We start from the raw sequence: 26,634 nt of genomic DNA on the forward strand, positions 1-26,634 counted from the left end.
CCATGAACATTTATAATTTATTACTCTGATAATTAGTAATCTAAGCATCAATATAAAGAAGTTAAGAAAATAACAGAATATTAAATTCAGACTTTTATGCATGATTCAATATAAGTGGTGGATATTTTTGCCTTGTCCTTATTGTGAAAGAAAAAATTTCAAGGCTTCACACTTTAGTGTAATATTTGCAGAATATTTTTTATTATAATTTTCAATTAAAATAATTCTTTTATTTCTAGTTTAAGTGTTTTCTATTATGAATAAATGCTAAATTTTTTCAAAGACTTTTTCTGCATCTACTGACTTTACTATATGATTTCCCCTTTAATCTGTAAAAGTACAAATATATTTATTGACTTTTAAAATAGTAAGCCAACTTTAATTCCCTTAATAAAACCAACCACGACCTGTTTTTAGTTCAATTTTATTTGATATAAATGTTTCTGTCTTATGGATTTGATAGTTTTATATATTGAATTTAATGTTTCTGATTTTCTATCAAGATTATGCTATTTTGGTGGTGCTTTTTCATTGTATATTTTCTATAGTAGCTTTAAAAAAATCAGCAGACATTTTTCAGAGCAACTTTTGGTTTACATAAAAACAAGCACCAAGTACAGTGAACTACAATATATCTGCTCCCGCTCCCTCCCTGCTTCCCCTATTATTTTACATCTTGCCTTAGAGCGATGTCCTATAATTCCTGTGCTACTAATTATACATTATTATTAACTACAGTCTATAGTTTACATTGAGTTTAATTCTTTGTACATTGTATGGGTCCTAAAAGTACATGGGTCTTAAAAATATGTTTCCATTATTACAGTATCATACAGAATAGTTTCACTGTGCTAAGAATGCCCTGGGATCCACATATTTAGCCCTTCATCCTTTTCCATAAACTCCTAGAAACCCATGAACTTTTTACTGTCTCAGTAATATTTATTTAAGATTCCTCCATATTTTTTCATGGCTTTATGGCTTATTTACTTTTATCATTGAGTAATATTCCACTGTACAGATGTACCGCAGTGTGTTTGATCATTCATCTATTAAAGGACAATGTGGGTTTGTTTTTTTTTTCCATTTTGGGCAATTGGGAATGATGTTGCTATAAACACTCATTTACAGGTTTTGGTGTGGACATAAGTTTTTATTTCAGTTGGGTAAATACCAAGGAGCACAATTACTGAGTCATATAATAGCATCATGTTTGTTTAGTTTTGTAGGAAATTACTAAATTGTCTTTCAAAGTAGATGTATCATTTTGCATTCTCACCAACAATGAATGAGAGTTCTTGTGGCCTGACATCCTCACCAGCGTTTGGTGTTTTCAGCGATTGGGATTTTAAGCATTCTAATTATTTAGTGGTAATTCAATGTTGTTTTAATTTGCAGCTCTCTAATGACATATGATGTTGAGCATCTTTTATTACACTTATTTGAAATATGTATATTTTCTATGATGAAGCATCTTAATCTTTTGCCTGTTTTTTTAAAAATAAATCCTCCATTATCCCCTTCCGCTAGCCTCTGGTAACCACTATTCTACTTGAGGTTTATATGAATTGACTACTCTAGATACCTCATATAATTGGTATTATACAATATTTGTCCTTTTGTGTCTCGCTTATTTCGCTTAGCATGATATTTTCAAGCACCATCCATGTTGTATCATGTAGCAAAATTTCATTCTTTTTAAGCTGAAAAATATATCATTGTATGTATATACCACATTTTGTTCATCCGTTGATTTGTCAGTGGATGTTTAATTTGCCTGTACCTTCTAGCTGTTGTAAATAATATTGCTATGAACATTGGTATACAAGTATCTGTTCAAGTCCCTGTTTTCATTTCAATTATTAAGGGTATATGGCCAGAAGAATTGCTGGAGCATATGGTAATTCTGTTTTCAATTTTTTTCAGAATCACCACATTCTTTGCCACAATCTCATCAACAATGCAAGCACAGGGGTTCCGATTTCTCTACAGCCTGCCCAATATTTATTTTTATTTTTTAATAACAACCATCTTAATAGTTGCAAAATGGAATTATCACTGTAGTTTTGATTTCTATTTCCCTAGTGATTAGCAAAGTTGAGCTTTATTTCCCTTATTGGCAATCCATATACCTTTAGATAATTTTCTATTCAAGTCCTTTGCCAATTTTTAAATTGTGCTTCCTTTTTATTATTGAGTTTTAGAATTATTTGTATATTTTGGATATTAATTCCTTATCATGTATGTGATTTGCTATATTTCCATTCTATATGTTGTCTTTTCACTGTCTTGATAGTATGCTTTTCTGTACAAAACTTTTTAATTTTGATGATGTTTATTTATTTTTTCTTTTGTTGCCTGGTCTTTTGTTTAATATTAAAGAAATCATCAAATCTAATGTCATGAAGCTTTTCCCTTATGTTTATCTCTAAGAGCTTTAACTTTTTAACTCTTCCTTCAATTAGATCCTTTATCTATTATGAGTTAATGTTGGTATATGGTTAAGAGTCTAACTATATTTTTACATATGGATATACACTTTTCCCAGCATTTGTTGAAACAATTGTCATTTACCCATTGAATTGTCATGGAAACCTTGACAGAAATAATTTGACCGCAAATATTAGGGTTAATTTCTGGGTTCTCTATTCTCCATTTGTCTGTATGTCTGTCTTCATGCCAAACCACATCGTTTTCATTATTGTGGCTTTGCAGCAAGTTTTGTCCTCAGGAAGTATAAGTTATTCAACTTTGTTCTGTCTTTTAAAAAACTTTTAAGGCTACTTGAAGTGCTTTGGGATTCCAGATGAACTTTGTGATGCATTTTTCAATTTGTGCAAAAAGCATCATTGGAATTTTGATCAAGATTGTTATGACTCTGTAGATTGGCTTGGGTAGTATTGTCATCTTGACAATATCAAGTCTTTCAAATCATGAACATGAAATGTTTTTAAATTTATGTCTTCTTTAACTTCAGCAGTGGTTTGTAATTTTGACTGTATATGTCTTGTCTCTCCTTGGTTTTAAGTTTGTTCTTAAGTAGTATTCTATTCTTTCTAATAATATTGTAAATGGTATTGTTTTCTCAATTTGCTTTTTGGGTTATGCATTGCTAGCCAGTGTATTAAAATGCAGCTATTTTTTGTATGCATGTTGATTTTGTATCCTGCAACTTTGTTAATTTATTAGTCTAAGATGTTTATGTGGGATCTTTAGGGTTTTCTACATATAAGACTACATTATCTGCAAATATATTTTATGTTATTCTTTCTTTCCAATTTGGTTGCCTTTTTATTTCTTTTTCTTCCCTAATTGCTTTGGCTAAAATTTTGCTGTATAACATAAATTTTTGTATGTTGTGTTTTTATTTACATTTCTCAAAATATTTTCTGATTTTCCTTGTGATTTCTTTCTTGAATGATTGGTTGTTTTAAAAGGTAGTGAATTTTTTCACATCATTTATTTTGTCTTCTATATATTTTAAACATCAAAAACACAATAATTATTGTTTTCTACAGTCAGCATTTATTTATTCTTGCTTAATCACATATTTACTCTTTCTATTTCTTGTATTCCTTTCTATATTTCTGTGTTTATTTCTGTTAAAAATTTTCTTCAGCCTGAAAAAAAGTATGGTGGCTAAAATTAACATTTTTTCTGATAAGTGTTTTTTTGAATGTTTTATCTTTAGGTCAGAATTTTCTTGCAGTAGTTTAAAAAATATAATTTGTTTTATATTGACTTACATGATCTCTTCTGAGAAGTCAGATGCGTTTTACTTTTGCTTCTTGAGGAACACCTGCTTTTAATGTTTTATTTTTGACATTGGTGTTCAAGTGTTTGCATATGATTTGCTAAAGTGTGGTTTTCATCATACTCGTAACTTACAGAGCTACTGGATTCTACTAAGGATTATCTTTCTTAAGTTTTGGAAATTTTTAAATCATTACTTAATTTTCTTTTTCTATATTCTCTATTTAATCCTTTTGGGATTAAATTTACACCAAATTAATGGTTTTATACTGTGTTCCAAATACATGTTAGATTTTATCCTTAATCTCTCAAGCTTTCATTCTTTGTTCTTCAATCTGGGTTTTAAAGCTATTTTCTAGTTCTATTATTATTCTGCTGTTTCTATTTGCTTTTACAGCCTTGTATTGTGTTCCCGACTTACTCATATTACTTTTCCATTTTTAAATTTCTTTAGTTTTAATAGATTTCAATTGTGTGGGGAAATTTTGTCTTCTCTATTTTTAGAATTTATTAATCAATTTTTCTCATATCTAAGTCATAATTATTTGGCATATTCTTTTATATCCTTGTAAAGTCTATATAATTTCTAGTGATAACTCCACTTTTTTCCTGGTATTGTTAATTTATGTATTATCTTTTATTGTATTGACATCCAGCTAGTGTCCACTGGAGAACCTTTTGGTAATTGCTTGGTGTGTGAGAAAATACCCCAACACATCAGGAGTCACAGAAGTGTTCTTTGTTGATTACATTAGAGTAATTTTCTGCTACCGCTCACAGTCGTTTCAATTGCCTGATTTTCTTCTTGATACCTTTCTATTTCCTTACAAACCTCCTTAAATAATTTGCAATGGAATGTTTAACAATGATGGTAAGTTTTACAAGAGAGGCTTTATAGTTTTCTTTTGGCGGAAATAGTGTGGGTCTGATTAGTTTAAATCAATTTATGGATTGAGCTAGGTAAATACAAGTTCATAGCTTTATAAATCTAAGACAGTTTTATAAATCTGTTACACCATATTTCAATGGTGTAAGTATCTAAATCTTTCACCTAAAAACTGCAGCATCTTTATCTCCTCAGTGTCAAGAAACTCTAAGAATTATAGCAGTGCTTTAGAGAAATTTTTGAATTAGCTTTTAGCTTAAGAATATGGAAAATGTGTTTAGGGATATAATGGCTGTATGATCTAGCCCTTCACAACTCCACTTTCCAACCCCTGCATTTCAAGAAAATGATAATAATTCTGTTGTTTATTTTGTCTCCTAAAAATTGCCCTCATTACTGTCAAGCTGGAGTTATACTTCTAAATGTGCCAAATTGGCAAGGGCCTCTTTGAAAAGAGGACAGTCATTGGTTTGAAATTATCATTCCTTAAAGAACTAACAAGTCTCACTTGTTTTTTATGGTTTTTCAGCTTAGTAATTCCATGTTGAATTATTCTAAAGTTTAATAACGTACATCATATTCATTCTAGGTTCATGGAAGCTTCCAATATTTGCTTAACTTGCTAAAAAATTTAGGAAGAAAGACTGTAATTTTATTGAATTATTTTTTATTATTTAATTATATCATATGTTTTTTTCTATTAATATCTTACTTGAATGAATCATATTAGTGAATTTCCTAAAGCTGAATGATATTTTAATTTCTAGAATAAACCCTCCTTAGTTTTGGTTTATTATTTTTTAATAGACAAGTGAGATATGTTGTGTTTATATTATATATGAATTTGTTTTCTTAAATATTCTATGTGTGGAATTTTGGAGGCTAGTATGAAATGTTTTATGATCTTGGTATAAAAATAATGCAATACTTATAAATCACAGTTTTTCATCTAATAACTGGACCACATTTATACTGCTGATTACATACAAGTGTGCCACAAGATATTGAGTCTGATGGCCTGCAGGTGGTGAGGTTGTAGAGTAAATATTGTTTCAATGAGAAGGATCCTCAAGGAGTGACAAAGCAGAGCAGAACGTGATCATGGAACCCTATTGCCCCAGTAGGCAGCAAGGATAACTAGAAAAATCTTGAAATTTCTGATATTTCCCAGTGAGCTGAGGATATCCAAAGAAGTATACAAACACCTGTGCATTTTTCTCAGAAATTAGTTGTAGAATTATGTGAACAAGAGGGACACAAAGACGACAGAGAAATGTATTTTCTGGATACTCAGAGTGCATAGGGTATAAAACAATGTGAAATGGGGGACTGAATTGGCCAGAATATTCTATCTGTGTGTGATTTATGCCACTTTGATAACATTTAAATTAACTACAATGTGATTTTTCTTAAAGTGCTTGTGTATTCTAGAAATTAAAGCTACAGCATTACTTGGAAAACGGCATTAAAAATTGATTTTTAAGAAAATCACATAATCACTAGAAATTTTAACATCAAATTTATCAACAAATAAAAAAGAATGCTGTTGAAGCTTAAAATAATTTTAATTGTCACAAATTGTAAATGGATGTACAGTAATTTCATTTTATAATTGCTTACTTATGTAAACAGTTTTCTCATTCAGAATTTTATAGAGCTTATCATTAATATTTCTTGGTCAGGAGATGTATGTGACAAAGTAAACACAAAAATTGATATGAGAATATTCACAAAGCAATTCTCTCACTGAAATTTGAAAAATTGTACATAGAACTTTTAGGTAAATATAATAGTAAATATGTGTCCTAATATTTTGCAATTAATCTTTCTTAAACAATTATGAAATCTAATGAAAATTTAATAAAAATAAGTTATCCCAAGCTCTTTTTATTTAACTAATTGGGACATTATTAACATTAATTTCTGAGTATAACATGACATGAAAAATTCAGATTATAGAGTGATTTGGGACACTTTTTATATTTTGTTTCTATGATATTGACAAGGTTAAGTGACGTAAATATATTTGCTTCCAAAATTTTTGCTCAAAACTAATAATGATGTATATGTGCCACATTTTCTTAATCCAGTCTATCATTGTTGGACATTTGGGTTGGTTCCAAGTCTTTGCTATTGTGAATAATGCGGCAATAAACATACGTGTGCATGTGTCTTTATAGCAGCATGATTTATAGTCCTTTGGGTATATACCCAGTAATGGGATGGCTGGGTCGAATGGAATTTCTAGTTCTAGATCCCTGAGGAATTGCCATGGAATACTATGCAGCCATAAAAAATGATGAGTTCATGTCCTTTGTAGGGACATGGATGAAATTGGAAATCATCATTCTCAGTAAACTATCGCAAGAACAAAAAACCAAACACCGCATATTCTCACTCATAGGTGGGAATTGAACAATGAGAACACATGGACACAGGAAGGGGAACATCACACTTCGGGGACTGTTGTGGGGTGGGGGGAGGGGGGCGGGATAGCATTGAGAGATATACCTAATGCTAGATGACGAGTTGGTGGGTGCAGCACACCAGCATGGCACATGTATACATATGTAACTTACCTGCACATTGCGCACATGTACCATAAAACCTAAAGTATAATAATAATAATAATAAAATATAAAAAAAAAAAAAAAAAATAATAATAATAATAATGAATTTGGACCTGCTGTTCTTATAAGACTTAGAATACTTGATTATATTTTTAACTTTTTCCCCCACCAATTATTGACCCATTAAGTTAAAATGTATTCTAATGTAAGTGTGGTTTATTTGTATTTTATATAAAAATCAGTGATTTTATCCATCTTTTAATTTTTTTTCTAAAAATATATATATTTCTGATATATCTTATTTTTCATATTCTTATTTTTGATATGTTCATTGTGGTGTATTTTTGCTTGTATTTGCTGATATATGTATTGTTCTATTTCCTAATTTCCACTTTTGAATACATTGTGATAATCTCTGGGTTTTATTAAGATGCTTGTTGTTCCTGACATTATATGCTCCTTATTTCTTATATTTCACACTTAAACATTTCTTTTATTTTTTTTTAAATTAATTATGAATTAATTTTTAGCTTTCATTTTAAGTTCAAGGGTACGTGTGCAAGGAGGCGCAGTTTTGTTACATAGGTGAACACATGTCATGGGAATTTGTGATACAGCTTATTTCATCACCCAGGTATTAAGCCTAGTATCCATTAGTTATTTTTCCTGACCCACTCCTCCTCCCAATCTCTGCACTCAGGTGGGCCCCACTGTGTGTTGTTCCCCTCTATGTGTCCATGTGTTGTCATCATTCAGTTCCCACTTATAAGTGAGAACTTGTGGTATTTGGTTTTCTGTTCCTGTGTTTGTTTGCCAAGGATAATGGCCTCCAGCTCCATCCATGTCCTGGCAAAGGACACAATCTCATACTTTTTATGGGTGCATAGTATTCCATGGTGTATGTGTACCACATTTTGTTTATTAAGTCTATCCTTGATGGGCATTTAGGTTGATTCCATGTCTTTGCTATTGTGACTAGTGCTGCAATGCACATATGCCTGCATGTGTCTTTATAATAGAATGAGTTACATTTCTTTGGGTATATACCCAGAAATAGGATTGCTGGGTTGAATGGGATTTCTGTCTTTGGGTCTTTGAGAAATCACCACACTGTCTTCCACAGTGGCTGAACTAATTAACACTCCCACCAACAGTGTATAAGCATTCTTTTTTCTCTACAACCTTGCCGGCATCTGTTATTTTTTGACTTCTTAATAATAGCCATTCTGACTGGCATGAAATGGTATCTCATGTAGTCTTGATTTTTATTTCTCTAATGATCAGTGATGTTAGGCTTTTTTTTTTTTCATATAACTGTTGGCTGCATGTATGTCTTTTTTGAAAAGTTTCTGTCGATGTCATTTGTCCACTTTTTAATGGGTTTTTTTTTCTTCTCATAAATATAAGTTCCTATCAATGCTGGATATTAGACCTTTTTCAGATACATAGTTTGCAAATATTTTCTCCCATTCTGTAGGTTGTCTGTTTACTCTGTTGCAGCTTCTTTTGCTGTATGGAAGCTCTTTGATAATATCCCATTTGTCAATTTTTGCTTTTGTTTCAATTGCTTTTGGCATCTGCATCATGAAATCTTTGCTGGTGCCTATGTCCTGAATGATATTGCCTAGGTTGTATTCCAAGGTTTTTATAGTTTTGGGTTTTACTTTTAAGTCTTTAGTCCACCTTAAGTTGATTTTTGTGTATGGTGTAAGGAAGGGGTTCAGTTTCAATTTTCTGTATATGGCTAGCCAGTTATCTCAGCACCATTTATTGAATAGAGTATCCATTCCCCATTGTTTGTTTCTGTCAAGTTTGCTGAAGATTAGATAGTTGTTAGTGTGTGATCTTGTGTCTGGGTTCTCTGTTCTGTTCCATAGCTCTATGTGTCTGTCCTTGTACCAGTACCATGCAATTTTGATTACTGTAGTCCTGTAGTATAGTTTGAAGTCAGGTAGTTTGATGCCTCCAGCTTGTTCTTTTTGCATAGGATTGCCCTGGCCATTTGGACTCTTTTTTGCTTCCCAATGAATTTTAAAATAGTTTTCTCTAGTTCTGTGAAGCAAATCAATGTTAATTTAATGGGAATAGCATTGAATCTATAAATAGCTTTGGGCAGTGAGGCCGTTTTCACAATATTGATTCTTCCTATCCATGAGCATGGAATGTTTTTCTATTTATTTGTGCCATCTGTGATTACTTTGAGCAATGTTTTGTAGTTCTTTTTGTAGAGACCTTTCACCTGTCTAGTTAGCTGTATTCCTAGGTATTTTATTCTTTTTTGTGGCAAATGTGAATGGGACTTCATTAGTGATTTGGCTCTCTGCTTGACTGTTGTTGGTGTATCAGAATGCTAGCAATTTTTGTACATTGATTTTCTATCCTGAGATTTTGCTAAAGTTGCTTATCAGCTTAAGAAGATTTGAGGCTGAGACAGTGCAGTTATTTTTAGATATAGGATCATGTCATTCACAAAGAGGAATAATTTAACTTCCTCTCTTTCTATTTTAATGCCTTTATTTCTTTGTCTTGCCTGATTGTCCTGCCCAGAACTTTAAATATTATGTTAAATTGGAGTGGTGAGAGAGGGCACCCTAGCTCATGTCAGTTTTCAAGGGGAATGCTTCCAGCTTTTGCCCATTGATTATGATGTTAGCTGTGGTTTTGTCATACATGGCTCTTATTGTTTTGAGGTATGTTCCTTCAGTAGCTAGTTTATTGAGAGTTTTTAACTTGAAGGGATGTTGAATTTTATCAGAAGTTTTTTCTGAAGGAAATTGAGACACACAGAAAAACATTCAAAAGATTAACCAATCCAGGAGTTTATTTTTTGAAAAAAATTATAAGATAAATAGACCACTAGCTATACTAACCAAGAAGAAAAAAGAGAAGATTCAAATTCACACAATCAGAAATGATAAAGGGGATATTACTACTGACTGCACAGAAATATGAGCAACCATCAGAGAATATTATAAACACCTCTATGCACATAAACTAGAGAATCCAGAAGAAATGGATAAATTCCTGGACACATACACTCTCCCAAGAATGAACAAAGAAGAAATTGAATCATTGAACAGACCAATAAAGCTCTGAAATTGAGGCAGTAATAAATAGCCTACCAACCAAAAAAAGCCCAGGACCAGATAGTTTCACAGGTGAATTCTATATGAGGTACAAAGATGAGCTAGTACCATTACTACTGAAACTATTACAAAAAATTGGAAAGGAACTCCTCCCTAACTCATTCTATGAGGACAGCATCATCCTGATAGCAAAATCTGGCAGACACACAACAAAAAATGAAAATGTCAGGCCTATATCTTGCACGAACATCGATGCAAAAATCCTCCACAAAACACGGGCCAACTGAATTCAGAAGCACATCAAAAAGTTTATCCACCACAATCAAATAGTCTTCATCTCCAGGATGCAAGGTTGGTTCAACATATGGAAATCAATAAATGTGATTCATCACATAAACAGAGCTAAAGACAAAAAAGTCGCAATTATCTCAAAAGATGCAGAAAAGGCTTTTGATAAAATTCAACATACTTTTAAATTTTTAATAAATCATTTTTAATGTTTTATCTTGCCATGAATTGCCCTAATACAAAGTAAATTCTATAATGTGACTATGTTTTGGCTGGGGGGACCCTAGTTACCTGGGAATTTAAACATTTGTTTATTTTTCCTTATTTGTCTATTTCTATGCCCAGCTTAAATAAAACCTATTTCTCCTTGCACATGCAGTTAAGGAGTGACCATTTTTGTGCTTGTACCTACCCTTTACCTTAAACCTCTAACATTTGTGGTTTTTTGGAAATTTTTGACTTGAAGTTCCTGATATTATAAGGGATTATATGGATTATGTTAATTCTGTTTTTAAAATTATGTTACAGTTAAAAGTATAATATATTTAGATTTGCTATCCTAGATCAAATGTTCTATCATGTCCTTGTACTTTCATTGGAGGGGTGGGGAACTGGAATAACACTTTGTGAAAATATAGAGAAAAATATATATGTGAGGAAAATGCATTTAGAGATCTTGATATCAAAATGCAAAAATGATGGTCTTCCATATAAATGACACCTTTGTTGTTGAAGAATTATCATATTTTGGTTTACCTTCAAACTTTGAGACTCTGTTGTACTATACAGTTGCTTTTAGTCTTATCAGGGAAGAATCTGAAGCTATATTTAGTCTCTTTACACTGTACAGATTATCGTAAGGTTATCTTTTGTGTGTGTGTGTTGTTAGAATTATTGCCAGCAAGTGTCTAAGGTTTGTGCTTGTTTTTTTTTTTTCTCTTTGAGAGCCAATTGTTACGTATTCTCCAAAATATCACATTTTTCTTCATTTTTTGTTAAAGTTGCTTTGCTCTGGCTGACTGTTTCTTTTAAAGTTAGCAAAATAAAATAATGAGATCCTTTGTTGTCTTCAGGTATTTAAATAAATGCAAATTAATTCAGAAGAGGATTACAGTTGTGGAATAAGTTAAAAAGATGCATAAGGCCAGATCACGCCTGTAATCCTAGCAATTTGAGAAGCTGATGCAGGAGGATTTGAGCCCAGGAGTTCAAGACCAGCCTGGGCAACAAAGCAAGACCCCATCTAAAAAAAATGCATATGTGATATTCTGATTCTAATATTAAAATACTGTGCACTAAATATTCAACAACAAAAACATGGATATATAAAATAGAATACTACTTCATGGAACTCAGGGCTATAATTCAAACTCACTTTATTGAAATCTCTTTTGATGTGTAGAAAAGAGGTAATCAATTTCAACATACTGTATAAACAATTTAGCAAAATGAGTATAAATGGACAGGACACAATATCTATAGCAAAATTACAGGGAATACTCACACTATTGAATATTATGAGTCTAATTTTTAAAATGTGCCTGTGATGTCTTTATATATACAGGTATGAGAAGAAGTTCATGGTGTATTGTTATGGATATTATTTGGCAAAAATCTATTAATGTGTATGTGTGTTTGTGGATGTGAGTATATGTATTTATAAATGCATTTGATACATATGAATGAAACAACATCTTTAGCATTTGGAAATGGGACTTAAATAGTGGTTGAGGAATTTCAGTTCTATACACTTTTATTGTTTGAATTTTACAAAATACGTACTTGTTTTATTTTAAAATGAAAATACCAAACTGTTGAAATATTAATACAAAGGCATGAATAATACAGAAACATTGTCAAATGTTAACTTCTAGCAATGCAAGCTTATCATAAAGTTGTATTTGATTGTTGATTTATAATATTTGCTTTGCACATATGTTATTTTATTATGGAAAATATAATTACTTAAAAATAAAATACACATTATTGACCAATAATGTCAAGTATTGAAAAGGGGCTAGGATAAGGAATTAAAGTGGCCAAGTCAATTGATGTTTATTTTATCACAATACTTTGTATAGACATTGAAGTGCATGAATAGAAAATGTGCAAATAGTGACAAAAATGTTTCCAAATTACTAAATAAGATAACAGTCATTTAAAAAATTTAACCTCTCTGAACATGAAGACTACAACTTTATTAAATCTTATTTTTTAAAGATGATCAAGGAAGACATTAAAAATGCTTAGTGTATAGAGGCCAGAAATAAACTTTCATGTAGGTATTTTGCCATCTGGCCATTATGTTGTCAAAATTTTTACTACTTTTTCTAACCTATTTCTCATATTATATAGTCATAATAATCTTAAGAAAAAATAATTATTCTATGAAATTTAGGTATTTATATCAGATACAAAGACCTTGTATCAGATACAAAGACTAAAATGACTCAAACTGTTTCTGTATTTTTCTGTTTCAGATATGTAATAATTTTGGTAATTGTCAATGCTTCCCTGGATATAAACCTCCAGATTGTAAATTCCAGTTTGGTTCCCCAGGGGGTAGTATTGATGATGGAAATTTTCAGAAATCTGGTAAGTGGAAGTTTGTTTTCTAAAGCAAAATAGAAGCTTGTTTTATATAAAGCTAATTAAACAAATCTAAGTTATCTTGAATGGTAGCTTCATCTACATTGCAGTAGTCCCTCCTTATTTGTGGGGGATACATTCTAAAACCCTCAGTGGATGCCTGAAACTGTAGATAGCGCCAAGCTCTAAATGTACTATGCTTTTTCCTACATATACATATCTATGATAAAGATTAATTCATCAATCAGGCTCAGTAACAGCAATGACTAACTGTCCTTCTATGTTTTATGCCACGGTGCCTCCTTTGCACTTTCATTACTGTAAGTTCTATTGGTCTTCTTCCAGAAGACTGTGGCAGCTGATTTTTCATCAGGAGACACAGGCTCTCCAGCAATTTTTCTGTTTTTCAGTCCAAACCTATTCCTGAATCTGTGTAACCATCTCTTACTTTCAATAAATGGCTCACTCATTTCAGGGAATTCCATGCTGAAGTATTTCTACAGGTTCAAATGTCTGCTGGTGCAACACGTTGCTGTCAATCAGAACACATTTTCTGTTCATGACTTCTACTTACAAATGTAATGTCTTTTCTGTCTTAACTAAGCATTTATCATGCACTGCAGTCTTAACTTTTGTAGTTTGAGATACATCAGCAAAACTGGTACAGATTTCTTTCTCCTTCTTTACAATTTTATGGACTGAAGATTTGTTTTAACCATAGATCTTAGCAATGAATAGTTTCCTTATTAAGGAAAATATGTGTGTATGTAAATTTTGTATGTATATTTTGTCAAATGTTGACATTTGTAAATATAAACATACATGTTTATTTAAATATTAAAATACTTATAAATATACACATTTGTAAGTATAGATATACATTTTTTATTACATATATTTGGAATATGTATGTATTAATATACTTTCCTTATGAAGTCAAGAGTATTCACGCTTTTCCTTAAGGAAAGAATTTTTGGCTTCTCTTTGGCATATACAAATTGATGGCCTCACTAATCTTGCCTTTTGGGATCATTATGAAGTAAAATAAGGGTGATTTGAACAAAGCACTGTAACGGCATAACAGTGAACCTGATAACCAAGATGGCAAAGTGACTAATGGACAGATAGTATATACAGCATGTATTCGTTGGACTTGGGAATGATTCAGGTCCTGGGTGAGACAGAAAGGAATAATGGGAGATTTCATTGTGCTACCCAGAACAGCAGGCAGTTTAAAACTTATGAATTGTTGATTTCTGGAATTTTTCATTTAATATTTTCAGACAGTGGTTGCCCATGATTGTTGTGCAACCAAAACTGTAGATAAGGGGAAGTGACTACTGTAATCTTACACAGTATTTATAATCAGATATTCTCAGAGATATTCAGCTTCAATTAACTCAAATAAGTTAGAACACAGTACTAATAAATTTCAACAAATGTCATTCAACAAAATTTTTAAAATTCACATATAGAATAATAAAAACTACACAAATGATTTTCATTCCATATTATTACAAACTCTGTAGGCTGTTAAAAAAACTGTACCATACAGTATTTATTCTCAATGAACTCTGGAAAAACATGGCAAAATATAAATGCAATTTTTTAAGAAATAATAGTAAATCAATCACATTTTTAGTGATGGCATAACATTTATGCTTTATTTGTTTCTATAAATGAAGGCAATATTGAAGCAGGATATTTCCCTGACCCCTTCTTGGGACCTGCGACAAGGGTGCCTCATTTGCACAACCTGCAGTTCTCAACTCCTTGCAGGAGGGAGCGTGTGAGTGAATGAGGCGGGAACTGAAGTGCATGAGCACTGGAACCAGCTGGCTGCTTCAGTACCAGCAGTGGCAAACTCCACTCACTGGGACCTGCTGTGTTCCAACCCTTGAAGGAGGGAGAACACAGGTGAGTGGGTGCAGGGGCCAATGTGAGTGCTTTTGACATTGGCAGGAGCAAACTCAGTGCGGGCCCTGTGGCCGCATCTGGAGAGGTTCCAGTGACCCTTGATGCTCCAGAGGGCATGTTACGGTGCTCCTTTAGCTCTGCCATTTGCTAACAACTTAAGTGTGAACAGCTCAGTGGGCCCTCTGCCTTTTCATGTGAGGTGGTTTCTCTCTGCCAGCGAGGGCAAAGAGCCAGTGTGACAGCCTTTTGCATCCGCACTCATGGCTCCCAAGCTCTTGTCTAGTGTCCAGGAAAAATGAAGTCATGTGAGCAAATTGAAGTATGGTAAATGCAGGGGATTTACCAGCAAATTGAAGTATGGTAAATGCACTCTCAGTGGGAAGGGGAGCCGAAAAGGGGACGGGATGGGAAGGTAATCTTCCCTTGAAGTCCAGCCATCTCCGGCCAGATTCTTCTCTGAAGTTATGCCATCAAGCTGTCCTTCTGAAATCAAGCCACTTCTCTTCAATGTCAAGCCATAGTCCCTGATGTCCAGCTGCTTCTCCTTTCTGCCAGCTGAGTCTGGGGTCTTTATAGGCACAGGATGGGGGTGGAATAGGACCATGGGTGGTTTAGGAAAAGGCAACATTCAAGTGAGAAAACAGGGATATAAGTTCTCACTTTGGGCCTCAGTCTCAGGCTTTTCAGCTTGAGGGTCAGCCTTAGTTGGGGACCTGCCCTTTTCTGCCTAAAATTTCTCTGCCTCCTGTCCCTGTCAATATCATAGGCTACTTATTGATTCAATTATTCATTCATTCATACATTCCCTCCACAGACATGTTATTGAGTGTCTGGTGAGGCAATAAAATTGAGGTTCACATTTTATAAAGTCCACCCAGGCAGCAATGTGGTAAATAGGTGATGTAAGTCTTAATGAATGAAAATTGCTGGGAAAGCAGTAGCTTTAATTTTAAGGTCCCAAAATAAACAATAAAAGGAAAAATAAGTTGCTACATAATATCAATTTTTGTGAATAACAATGAATAAAGGCATGATGATCAATGTGTTTTATATATACACAGTTATAAAAATTTGCATGAAAATATCAATGAACAGAGCATGAAAATACTGCATTTAAGATTGGATAGACAGAGGTTTAGTTATCTGTGGGAAAATTAATGTGACAATATCACTGCGTGTTTGATGCTGGTGTCATTAAGGGTATCGAGGAATGGTCATACTTAGTTTATAGGTTGTTTAGCTAATCAAAGTAACTCATGGGATGATACAATTGTGTAGAGTGAGATGAGATAAAAATACTGGAGATAACTTCTGTAAGCAACAGTGTTTCAGAAACATCTCTGAGATTATTAATAATCTCTGAAAAAGGAGATTAAAAGGAACAGCAATAAGGACTTCCTTTTTGGCTGTGACAGAATAATTCTAGAAAATTGTATGAGATATTTATCAACAAGTAAACAATTCTGACATTTGAGAAAGGAAAAATAGATGAAATGAGTTACATGTTTCTAAGGCAATATAAATTTTTTTTGTATATATTTAATGGGTAATTCAGATAAAATTGAGAAAGAGAGAATGTACAGAAAAGACATTCGAAAAAATAATGACCCCAGATTTTCTCAACAAGTTGAAGAAAGTCAGTACTTGTATCCAAGAAGCTAAGTGAACCTCAGGCAAGTTAAATATAAGTAAACTTTTGTTCGTGAAAACTACTTATGTTAACAAGGCTGCAAGTCCAGGCTTTTTAACCTTAGACTGATTTCTTACCTTAGACTAGCCTGACCCAACTTTGTCAACATGGTAGTTCAACTAGGATGAAGCTATATTTGAAAGCCATTAGGTTTACTGCTTCAGGGTGGGGTGGGAGGAAAAAGGGAATTACTATATTTGTTGGAGTATTGTTGATTACACTGGCGATTATGTTGTCAGGAGAGCATGGAGGACTAACTGCCCTGCTAGGCTGATATAACAAGTATGTTTAGAACAAATAACAGACCAGAAAATAACTAGGAATTTAACAAGGAAATTCAAAATTACGTGGATATATGGAAAACTTAGAATGCCATATGCATGATTATTGCAAGATTCGTGCGAGAAAATATCAAAGAAGATAATGAGCTGTCACGTGAGGCTAATTCCTAGGCTCAGTGAAAGTCTGGCTCAGTGTAAAAGGAGTGCTGCAGCACAGACTCAGCCTGCACTGAACAGAAGAGTTATTTTGTTTGTGTTTGTTTCCTTTGTTTTTTGGCTATGTACTTATTATTAGTGTTAAAAATTAACTCCTGTTTTTCAAAAAGTCACTGTCAAAACATTACCTGGACAAAAACTCTGGGAATCAGACTTCAGTGACTACAAAGCCAAAAAATACAGTCTTTGCAAAAAATAGCCTGGTAAGTCACTAAACGGATGAACTGATTAAGTCTTCGAAAATCAAGAAACTGGGAAACCCTGAGTAAGGTGGATGAGGAGATAATCAGAGTTTCCTTGTTATAACAGTCAAATAGCTAATTTTCAACAATGAAAATTCACAAGGCTTAAAAAGGAAAAGGAAAGCATGACCTATTCACAGGAACAAAATTAATTGACAGAAATCATCCCCGAGGAAGCTCAAAAATCAGACTTACAAAGGCTTTAAAATGTACTCAAACACCTAAAGGAAAACATGGACAAAGAACTAAAGAAAATCAAGAAAAACATGTATGGACAAAATGAGAATATCGATAGAGATAGAAATTACTAAATGGAACCGAACAAATTGTAGAGCTGAATAGTACAATAACTAAAATTAAAAATTCACTACAAGGGTTTAAAAGTGAATTTGGGCAGAGAGAAAAAAGAAGCAGTAAACTTGTAGGCAGAACAATTGAAATGGTTGAATCTGAGGACCAGAAAGCAAAAATAATGGAGAGATTTGATCAGGGCCCAAGAGACCTGAAGACCACTATCAAGTGGAACAACATTCTCATTTTGTGAGTACCATATGGAGAGAATAATGAAAGAAAGAGAGAGAAGGACTATTTGAAGACATAATGCCCCAAAACTTTTAAAATTTTATGAAAATCATAAATATACAAATCCAAGAAGCTTAGTGAACTGCAAACAGGACAAATTCAGGGCACTAAACACTGGGTCAAGCATTAAAAGAAATTAAAAATGAAGTATAACATGGAATAATATAAAATGGTCAATTAAAATCAGAGAAGGCCAAAAAAAAAAAAAAAAACCAGTGGAAGATAAAAGATAAGAAAAGCAAGGGCAATAAGTAGCAAGGGCTAAAACAATAAAACAATAGATATTAATTCAAATATATCAATAATCACGTTCAATGTTAATATCCATCCCATAGACAGAACCAACAACAAAAACCACGTGATCATCTCAATAGATACAGAAAAGGCCTTCGATAAAATTCAACAGCCCTTCAGGCTAAAAACTCTCAATAAACTAGGTATTGATGGAACGTATCTCAAAATAAAAAGAGCTATTTATGAAAAATCCACAGCCAATATCATACTGAATGGGCAAAAATTGGAAGCATTCCCTTTGAAAACTGGCACAAGATAAGGATGCCCTCTCTCACCACTCCTAGTCAACATAGTGTTGGAAGTTCTGGTCAGGACAATCAGGCAAGATAAAGAAATAAAGGGTACTCAATTAGGGAAAGAGGAAGTCAAATTGTCCCTGTTTGCGATGACATGATTGTATATTTAGAAAACCCCATTGTCTCAGCCAAAAATCAGCCTTAAGCTGATAAGCAACTTCAGCAAAGTCTCAGGATACAAAATTAATATGCAAAAATCACAAGCATTCCCGTACACCAATAACAGACAAACAGAGAGCCAAATCACGAGTAAACTCCCATTCAGAATTGCTTCAAAGAGAATAAAATACCTAGGAATCCAACTTACAAGGGATGTGAAGGACCTCTTCAAGGAGAACTACAAACCACTGCTCAATGAAATAAAAGGGGACACAAACAAATGGAAGAACAGTCCATGCTCATGGATAGGAAGAATCAATATGGCCATACTGCCCAAAGTAATTTATAGATTCAATGCCATCCTCATCAAACTACCAATGACTTTCTTCACAGAATTGGAAAAAACTACTTTAAATTTCATATGGAATCATAAAAGAGCCCACATTGCCAAGACAATTCTAAGCAAAATGAACAAAGCTGGAGGCATCACGCTACCTGACTTCAAACCATACTACAAGGTTGCAGTAACCAAAAGAGCATGGTACTGGTACCAACACAGATATATAGACCAATGGAACAGAACAGAGCCCTCAGAAATAACACCACACATCTGCAACCATCTGATCTTTGACAAATCTGACAAAAACAATAAATGGGGAAAGGATTCACTATTTAATAAATGGTGCTGGGAAAACTGGCTAGTCACATGTAGAAAGCTGAAACTGGATCCCTTCCTTACACCTTATGCAAAAATTAATTCAAAATGGATTAAATACTTCAATGTTAGACCTAAAACCATAAAAACCCCAGAAGAAAACCTATCCAATACCATTCAGGACATAGGCATGGGCAAGGACTTCATGACTAAAACACCAAAAACAATGCCAACAAAAGCCAAAATACACAAATTGGATCTAATTAAACTAAAGAGCTTCTGCATGGCAAAAGAAACTACCATCAGAGTGAACAGGCAACCTACAGAATGGGAGGAAATTTTTGCAATCTACATTTCTGACAAAGTGCTAATATCCAGAATCTACAAAGAACACAAACAAATTGACAAGAAAAAAACAAACAACCCCATCAAAAAGTGGGCAAAGGATATGAATAGACAATTCTCAAAAGAAGACATCTATGCAGCCAACAGACACATGAAAAAATGCTCATCATCACTGGCCGTAAGCGAAATGCAAATCAAAACTACAATGACATATCATCTCATGCCAGTTAGAATGGCAATCATTAAAAAGTCAGGAAACAACAGATGCTGGAGAGGATGTGGAGAAATAGAAAGCTTTTACACTGTTGGTGGGAGTGCAAATTAGTTCAACCATTGTGGAAGACAGTGTGGTGATTCCTCAAGGATCTAGAACTAGAATTACCATTTGACCCAGCCACCCCATTACTGGGTATATACCCAAAGGATTATAAATCATTCTACTATAAAGACACATGCACACGTATGTTTATTGCGGCACTATTCACAATAGCAAAGACTTGGAACCAACCCAAAAGTCCATCAATGATAGACTGGATTAAGAAACTGTGGCACATATACACCATGGAATACTATGCAGCCATAAAAAAGGATGAGTTCATGTCCTTTGCAGGGACATGGATGAAGCTGGAAACCATCATTCTGAGCAAACTACCACAAGGACAGAAAACCAAACACCGCATATTCTCACTCATAGGTGGGAATTGAACAGTGAGATCACTTGGACACAGGGCCGGGAACATCACACACCGGGGCCTGTCAGGAGATGGGGACTGGGTGAGGGATAGCATTAGGAGAAATACCTAATGTAAATGATGAGTTGATGGGTGCAGCAAACCAACATGGCACATGTATACCTATGTATCAAACCTGCATGTTGTGCACATGTACCCTAGAACTTAAAGTATAATAATAATAAAAAGACAGAGACTGTCAGAGTATATTAGAAGAAATTTAATAAATAAGACCAAACTCTATGTTGTCTACAAGAAACACACTTTAAATGTAAAGACACAGGTAAATTAAAAGTAAAAAGTTGGAGAAAGATCTTTGTGTGTGTGTAACACCAGTATCAAAATAAATGAGACAAAATCTGATAGAACTTCTAGGACAAATAGAAAAAGCCACTATAAGAGTTGACTAGTCTAACTCCCTTCTATTACTAATTGACACATCAACATGTAGAAAATCAGTAAGTATAGTAAGTCCTCACTTAATTCCATCAAGTTCTTCAAAACTGTGACTTGAAGTGAAAGGACATACAATGAAACCATCTTTTCTCATCAATATTATAATGAAACATTGTTGAAAAAACAATTTTTTCTTTGAGGACCTGCTCATATTGTTTCACTTAAAGTTGCATTTTCCAAGAACTTGCAGACAGACAATATTAAATGAGAATTTACTGTGTATAATTGACCTTAATACCATGATCAGTCAACTTGATCTAGTTATATTTAGAGAATATTCCATACAATGAGAGCAGAATAAACATTATTCTCAAGACCACACAGAACATTCTCAATTGTAGATCAAATTCTTTGTCTTACGGTGTACCTTAACAAGTGTGAAGCAATGAAACCCTACTATTATGTTCTGAGACCAAAATGAAATTGAACTAAAAATCAGTAACAAAAAGAGAACTGTAAAGCCCTAAAATACTTGGAGATTTAAACAACAAACTCACAAATAACACACGGGTTAAAGTAGTCTCAAGAGAAATTTTAAAATAGTTTTGAACTAAATAAAAATGAAATACAACCTATCAAAATTTGTGGGACCCATCAAATGCAAAACTTACAGAAAAATGCACAGCACTGAATGCGTATATAATATCTAAAGTCAGAAATTTAAGCTTTTATCTTAGCAAACTAGGGAAAGAAGGTTAAAGTAAATCCAAAATAAACAAAGAAAAGAAAACAGTACAGTAAAAATCGATAAAATAGAAAAAAAAAAAAGCAAATCAATAAAGGAAAATCAATGAAAGACTGGTTCTTTGAAAACATCAATTATATTGATAAACCTCTGGCCATACCAAGAAAAATGGAAAAACGACATAACTTATTAGTATGAAAATGAAAGAAGGCTAACTGCTGATCAAATGAACATATAAGTGATAATATAGAAATATTGTGAATAACCCTATTCTCAAATATTTTATAATCTTTATAAAAAACAATCATTGAAAGACTCAATAAAACAAAACTCACACGAGATGAAACAGATAATTCTAATAGGCCTATACATACTAAAAGAATTAAACCAATAATTAAAAACCTTCCGTTAAATAAGCTATCAGGCCCAGATATAGCCACCGGTGAATGTAACCAAACATTTAAGTAAGAAATTACGCTAATTCTCTGCCATACCTTTGAGGAAATAGAAGCAGAGGTGTGACTTCCTAACTCACTCGATAATGCCAGCATCTCCCCCAGTAGCAAAACCAGAAGACTTTACGAGCAAGGGAAACTACAGACCAATATCTCTCATCAATTTCTCATATTTTTTCAGATTTTATGTCTCTCCTTTCATTCCTGATTTTATTTATTTGCATTTTCTCTCTCTCTTTTTTCTATGTAATGTTTTATCAATTTTGTTTGCCATTTTAAAAACACCTCTTAGTTTCACTGATTTTTGTTTGTTTGTTTTTCTGTTTTCTATTTCATTTATTTCTGCTCTAATACTTGCTATTTTTTTTCTTCTGCTAATTTTGGGCAAAGTTCATTTTTCTCGTTCTAGTTCTTTGAAGGGTAATGGTAGGTTGTTTATTTGAAATCTTTCTCTCTCATTTTTTAAAATGCAAGTGTTAATCACCATGAACCTCCCTGTTAGTGCTGCTTTTGCTGCAGCCCATAATTTTTGGCATGTTGCATATCCATATTCATTTGTCTTGAGGTATTTGTTTCCATTTTGTTTTCTTCTCTGACACAAAGATTGTTCACTAGTGTTTTGTTTCATTCCCACATACTGTACATTTTCAAGTTTTCCTTTTGCTATTGATTTTTACTTTCATCCCGTTGTGATCTGCGAAGATACTTATTCTGATTTCAGTCTTCTTAAATTTGTTAACTTTTATTTTTATGATATAACATTTGATCTGTCCTGGAGAAAGAGCTGTGTGAACTTGAGAGCAACACACATTTTGCTGCTGTTGAGTGGAATATTTCGTGTATTTCGTGTATGTTAGGTCCATTTGGTGTTTAGTATGATTCAGACTCTCTGTTTTCTTATTGATCTTCTGTTGGGATATTCTATATATTATTGAACATGTGACATTGAAGTCTCCTACCATCATTGTATTGATATCTATTTCTCCGTTTAGTTCAGTCACTGTTTGCTTTATATACTTATGTGGTCAGATGTTGGGTGCTCAGATGTGATACCTTTCTGGTGCATTGACTCTTTTATCATAACATAAAGACTTTGTCTATTGTGACACTTTTTGACAGTCTATTTTGTCTGATATAAGTCTGACCACTCCTGCTCCATTTTGGCTAGCGTTTACATGGAATATTTTTATTTATGTATGTATTTGCATGGATCATCTTGTATTTATTTGCTTTGATTCCTCTTTTTGTGTGTGTGAAATTTGTATAGTTGTGTATTGCGTGTCTGTGATTACCTACTTGTGGCTCATGTAAAGTATCTTATAGTTATAAATTTCATTTTAAGCTATTAACAATTTAAGCTCAATCACATAAAAAAAACTACACATTTACTCCCCCGTCCACTCTGTGTTATTGTTGTTACAATTCACATCTATTCATATTGTGTATCTTTTAACGTATTTTTAGTTACAGTTATTTTTAATACTTTTGTCTTTTATCTTTTACAGTAAAATTAAAAGTGATTTACTCATCACCATTACAGCAACACTGTATTCTATTTTTGTCTCTATATTTATCTTTGCCAACAGTTTTATAATTTTTTATCCTATCATTTTGCTGTTCAGCATCTTTTCATTTCAACCGGAAGAACTCCCTTTAGAATTTTTTGGTAAGGTAAATCTATTGGTGATGGATTCCCTTAATTTTGGTATGTTTGAGAAAGTCTTTACAAAACAATGAGTTGGATTCTTATCTTACACCATACATAAAAATGGACTCAAAATGAATTAAAGAAAAACATGACCTATATATGTAAAACTCCTAGAAGAAAGCATGAGAGAAAAGATTCATTATATTGATCTTGGCAATGATTTCATTGTGGGACTATATCAAACTATATAAAGCTCTATACAGCAAATGAAACAATCAACAGAGTGAAACCTATTGAGTGGGAGAAAATATTTGCAAACCATATATCTGATAAAGAGTTAATATCCAAAATATATAAGAATATATAAGAATATATAAGACCTAATAGTAAAAACAAACAAAGAACGAAATACCTTATAACTTGTTTAAAAAATGGGTTGACTTGAGTAGACATTGCTTCAAGAAAGCACACAAATGGCCAACAGGTATGTGAAAAAATATGCAAATAACACTAATCATCAAGGAAATAAAAATCAGAACCATGATGAGATATCACCTCATACCTGTCAGGATGACTATTATTTTTCAACAAATAAAGGATGTGAAGAACTTGGGACCCTTGCATACTGTTGGTAAGGATATAAAATGGTGCAGCTGTTATGAAAAACAGTATGGAGGTTCCTCAAAAATTGAAAATAGAACTGTCATATGATCCAGCCATCCCACTAATGGAGACATATTTAAAGAAATTAAAATTAGCATCCCCAAATTAACAATTTTGTATCCATCATAGCACTATTCACAATACTCAAGATGTGGAAACTACCTAAATGTCCATCAATAATGTGTGGATAAAGGAAGTATGGCATATACATGTAATGAAGGACTACTCAGCCTTTAAAATGAAAATTCTGCAATATGCAGTGACATGAATAAGTCTTGAGTACATGATGCTAAGTGAAATAAGCTGTCAGAGAAAGACAGATGTTCTACAGTTCCATGTATATGAAGTACCTGATATAGTCACATTCATATAATTAAAGAATAGAATGGTGGTTGTTGGGATGGTAGTATGATGGGGTGGAAAATTACAAGTGAAGGCATAAAGTGTCAGTCAAGCAAGATGAGTAAGCTCTAGAGATCTGCTGTACAACATTGTAGCTATAGTCAACAATAAGTACACTTAAAACTTTGTTAACAATCTAGATCTCTTGTTAGGTAGGTGCTCTTCCTACAACAAAAGAAAATAAAAAATTTCACACAAAATAGCATCAGAAAATAAAATACTTGCAAATAAATTTAGCTAGAAAATGTGAGATTGTGCACTGGAAACTCCAAGTCATTACTGAGATAAATTAAAGAAGATTTAAATAAATGGAGAGGCATGCAATTTTCATAGGTCAGGATTCACTATTGTTAAAAGAGCAGAAATCTCTAAATTTGTTTATCCATATAAGAAAATTTCTGTCAAAATCATCCATCAGGCTCTTTTGCAGAAGGTGATAAGCTGATTGTAAGCCTTATTGTAAAACTCAAAGGCCCAAGAATAGTTAAAATGACTTTGAAAAAAAAATGTTGGAGGAAATACACTGCCCAATATTGAAACTCATTATAAAGCTACAGTTATCAAGTCAGCGTGGTACTGTCATTAACACAGACATACAGGTCAATAAAATAGAATAAGAAACCAGAAATAGACATACAAATATATGGAAAATGGATTTCCAATAAATGTTTAAAGCAATACAATGGATAAAGTTTAGCTTTTTAAACAAATTGTGCTAGAGTAATTATATATTTATATGTAAAAAAGATAAACTTAGAGCTGTATTTCATACCATGTTCAAAAAATTAACTCAAAGTTGATTACAGATCAAAATATAAAACTTCTAGAAGAAAATATAGGAGAAATCCTCAGTGACTTTGAGCGCAGATTTTGTAGATATGACACCAAAAATAGGACCCCAAAATGTGATAAGTTGAACAACATAAAAAAATTAGGACTTTTGCTATTCAAAAGCCACTGTTAGAGGAATAAAAGGGCAAGCCACTGCCCCTTAACAAATATTTGTAAAATATATACCTGATAAAGTATTTGTATTAAAAATATATAGTGAATCCTTGAAACTTAATTTAAAAAACCAACTCTATAAAAAAGGGGGGCAAAATAAGTACTGGTAAAGATGCCCAACAACATAGGTCATCGGAGAAATGCAAATTAAAATCACAAATAGATGCTACTCATTCCTTTAAAAATTGTTTACATTTAAAAGGGCTGACCACATTAACTTTGGCCAAGATGTGGGGGTAGGAACCATATACTGATATTTAAAACACTGATATTTAAAACAAAATTTATAGTTTCAGAGATTCTTAAGGAGGTAAATACAAATCACATAAATCAGCTATTATACAACTTACCCAATAGAATAGAATGCTGATACCCGTACAAAGCCTTGCATATAAATGTATATAGTAACAATTTTTGTAATAGATAAAATCTGGTAACAATATAAATATAAGTCAAAATGTATATAGTAACAATTTTTGTAATAGATAACATCTGGAAACAATGTAAATATAAATCAACAGATGATGGCTAAGCAATGTATAGTCTCTCAATACAGTGGAATACTATCAAACAATAAAAAGAAACAAACTGTTGTTATATACACCAATATGGATGAATGTCAACATTTATGCTAAATGAAACATGTTAGACTATGAAGAATACATACAGTCTTGTTCTATTTATATATAAGTATAAAAAATGAAAGCTAATTTATAATGAAAGAATGTAGACCAGATTAGTGACTGCCTGTGTGGGGAGTAGCAATGTGGCAGGATCAATGGACATGGGAAATGTGTATG

The 26,634-nt window shown here is 32.8% G+C and overlaps 1 protein-coding gene across 2 annotated transcripts in view; it reads left to right on the top strand.

Moving 5' to 3' along the window:
* The window catches only part of LOC100434416 (disintegrin and metalloproteinase domain-containing protein 18), a 155,768-nt gene that overhangs the window by 111,501 nt on the left and 17,633 nt on the right, over positions 1 to 26,634 (top strand). For both annotated transcript variants that reach the window (XM_024251201.3, XM_054561496.2), the window contains one exon: positions 13,064 to 13,178. In XM_024251201.3, the coding sequence (XP_024106969.3) occupies positions 13,064 to 13,178 (115 nt within the window). The remainder of the gene's footprint in view (positions 1 to 13,063; positions 13,179 to 26,634) is intronic.

Source organism: Pongo abelii, chromosome 7 (assembly GCF_028885655.2).
Source record: "Pongo abelii isolate AG06213 chromosome 7, NHGRI_mPonAbe1-v2.0_pri, whole genome shotgun sequence".
Taxonomy (NCBI): Eukaryota; Metazoa; Chordata; class Mammalia; order Primates; family Hominidae; genus Pongo; species Pongo abelii.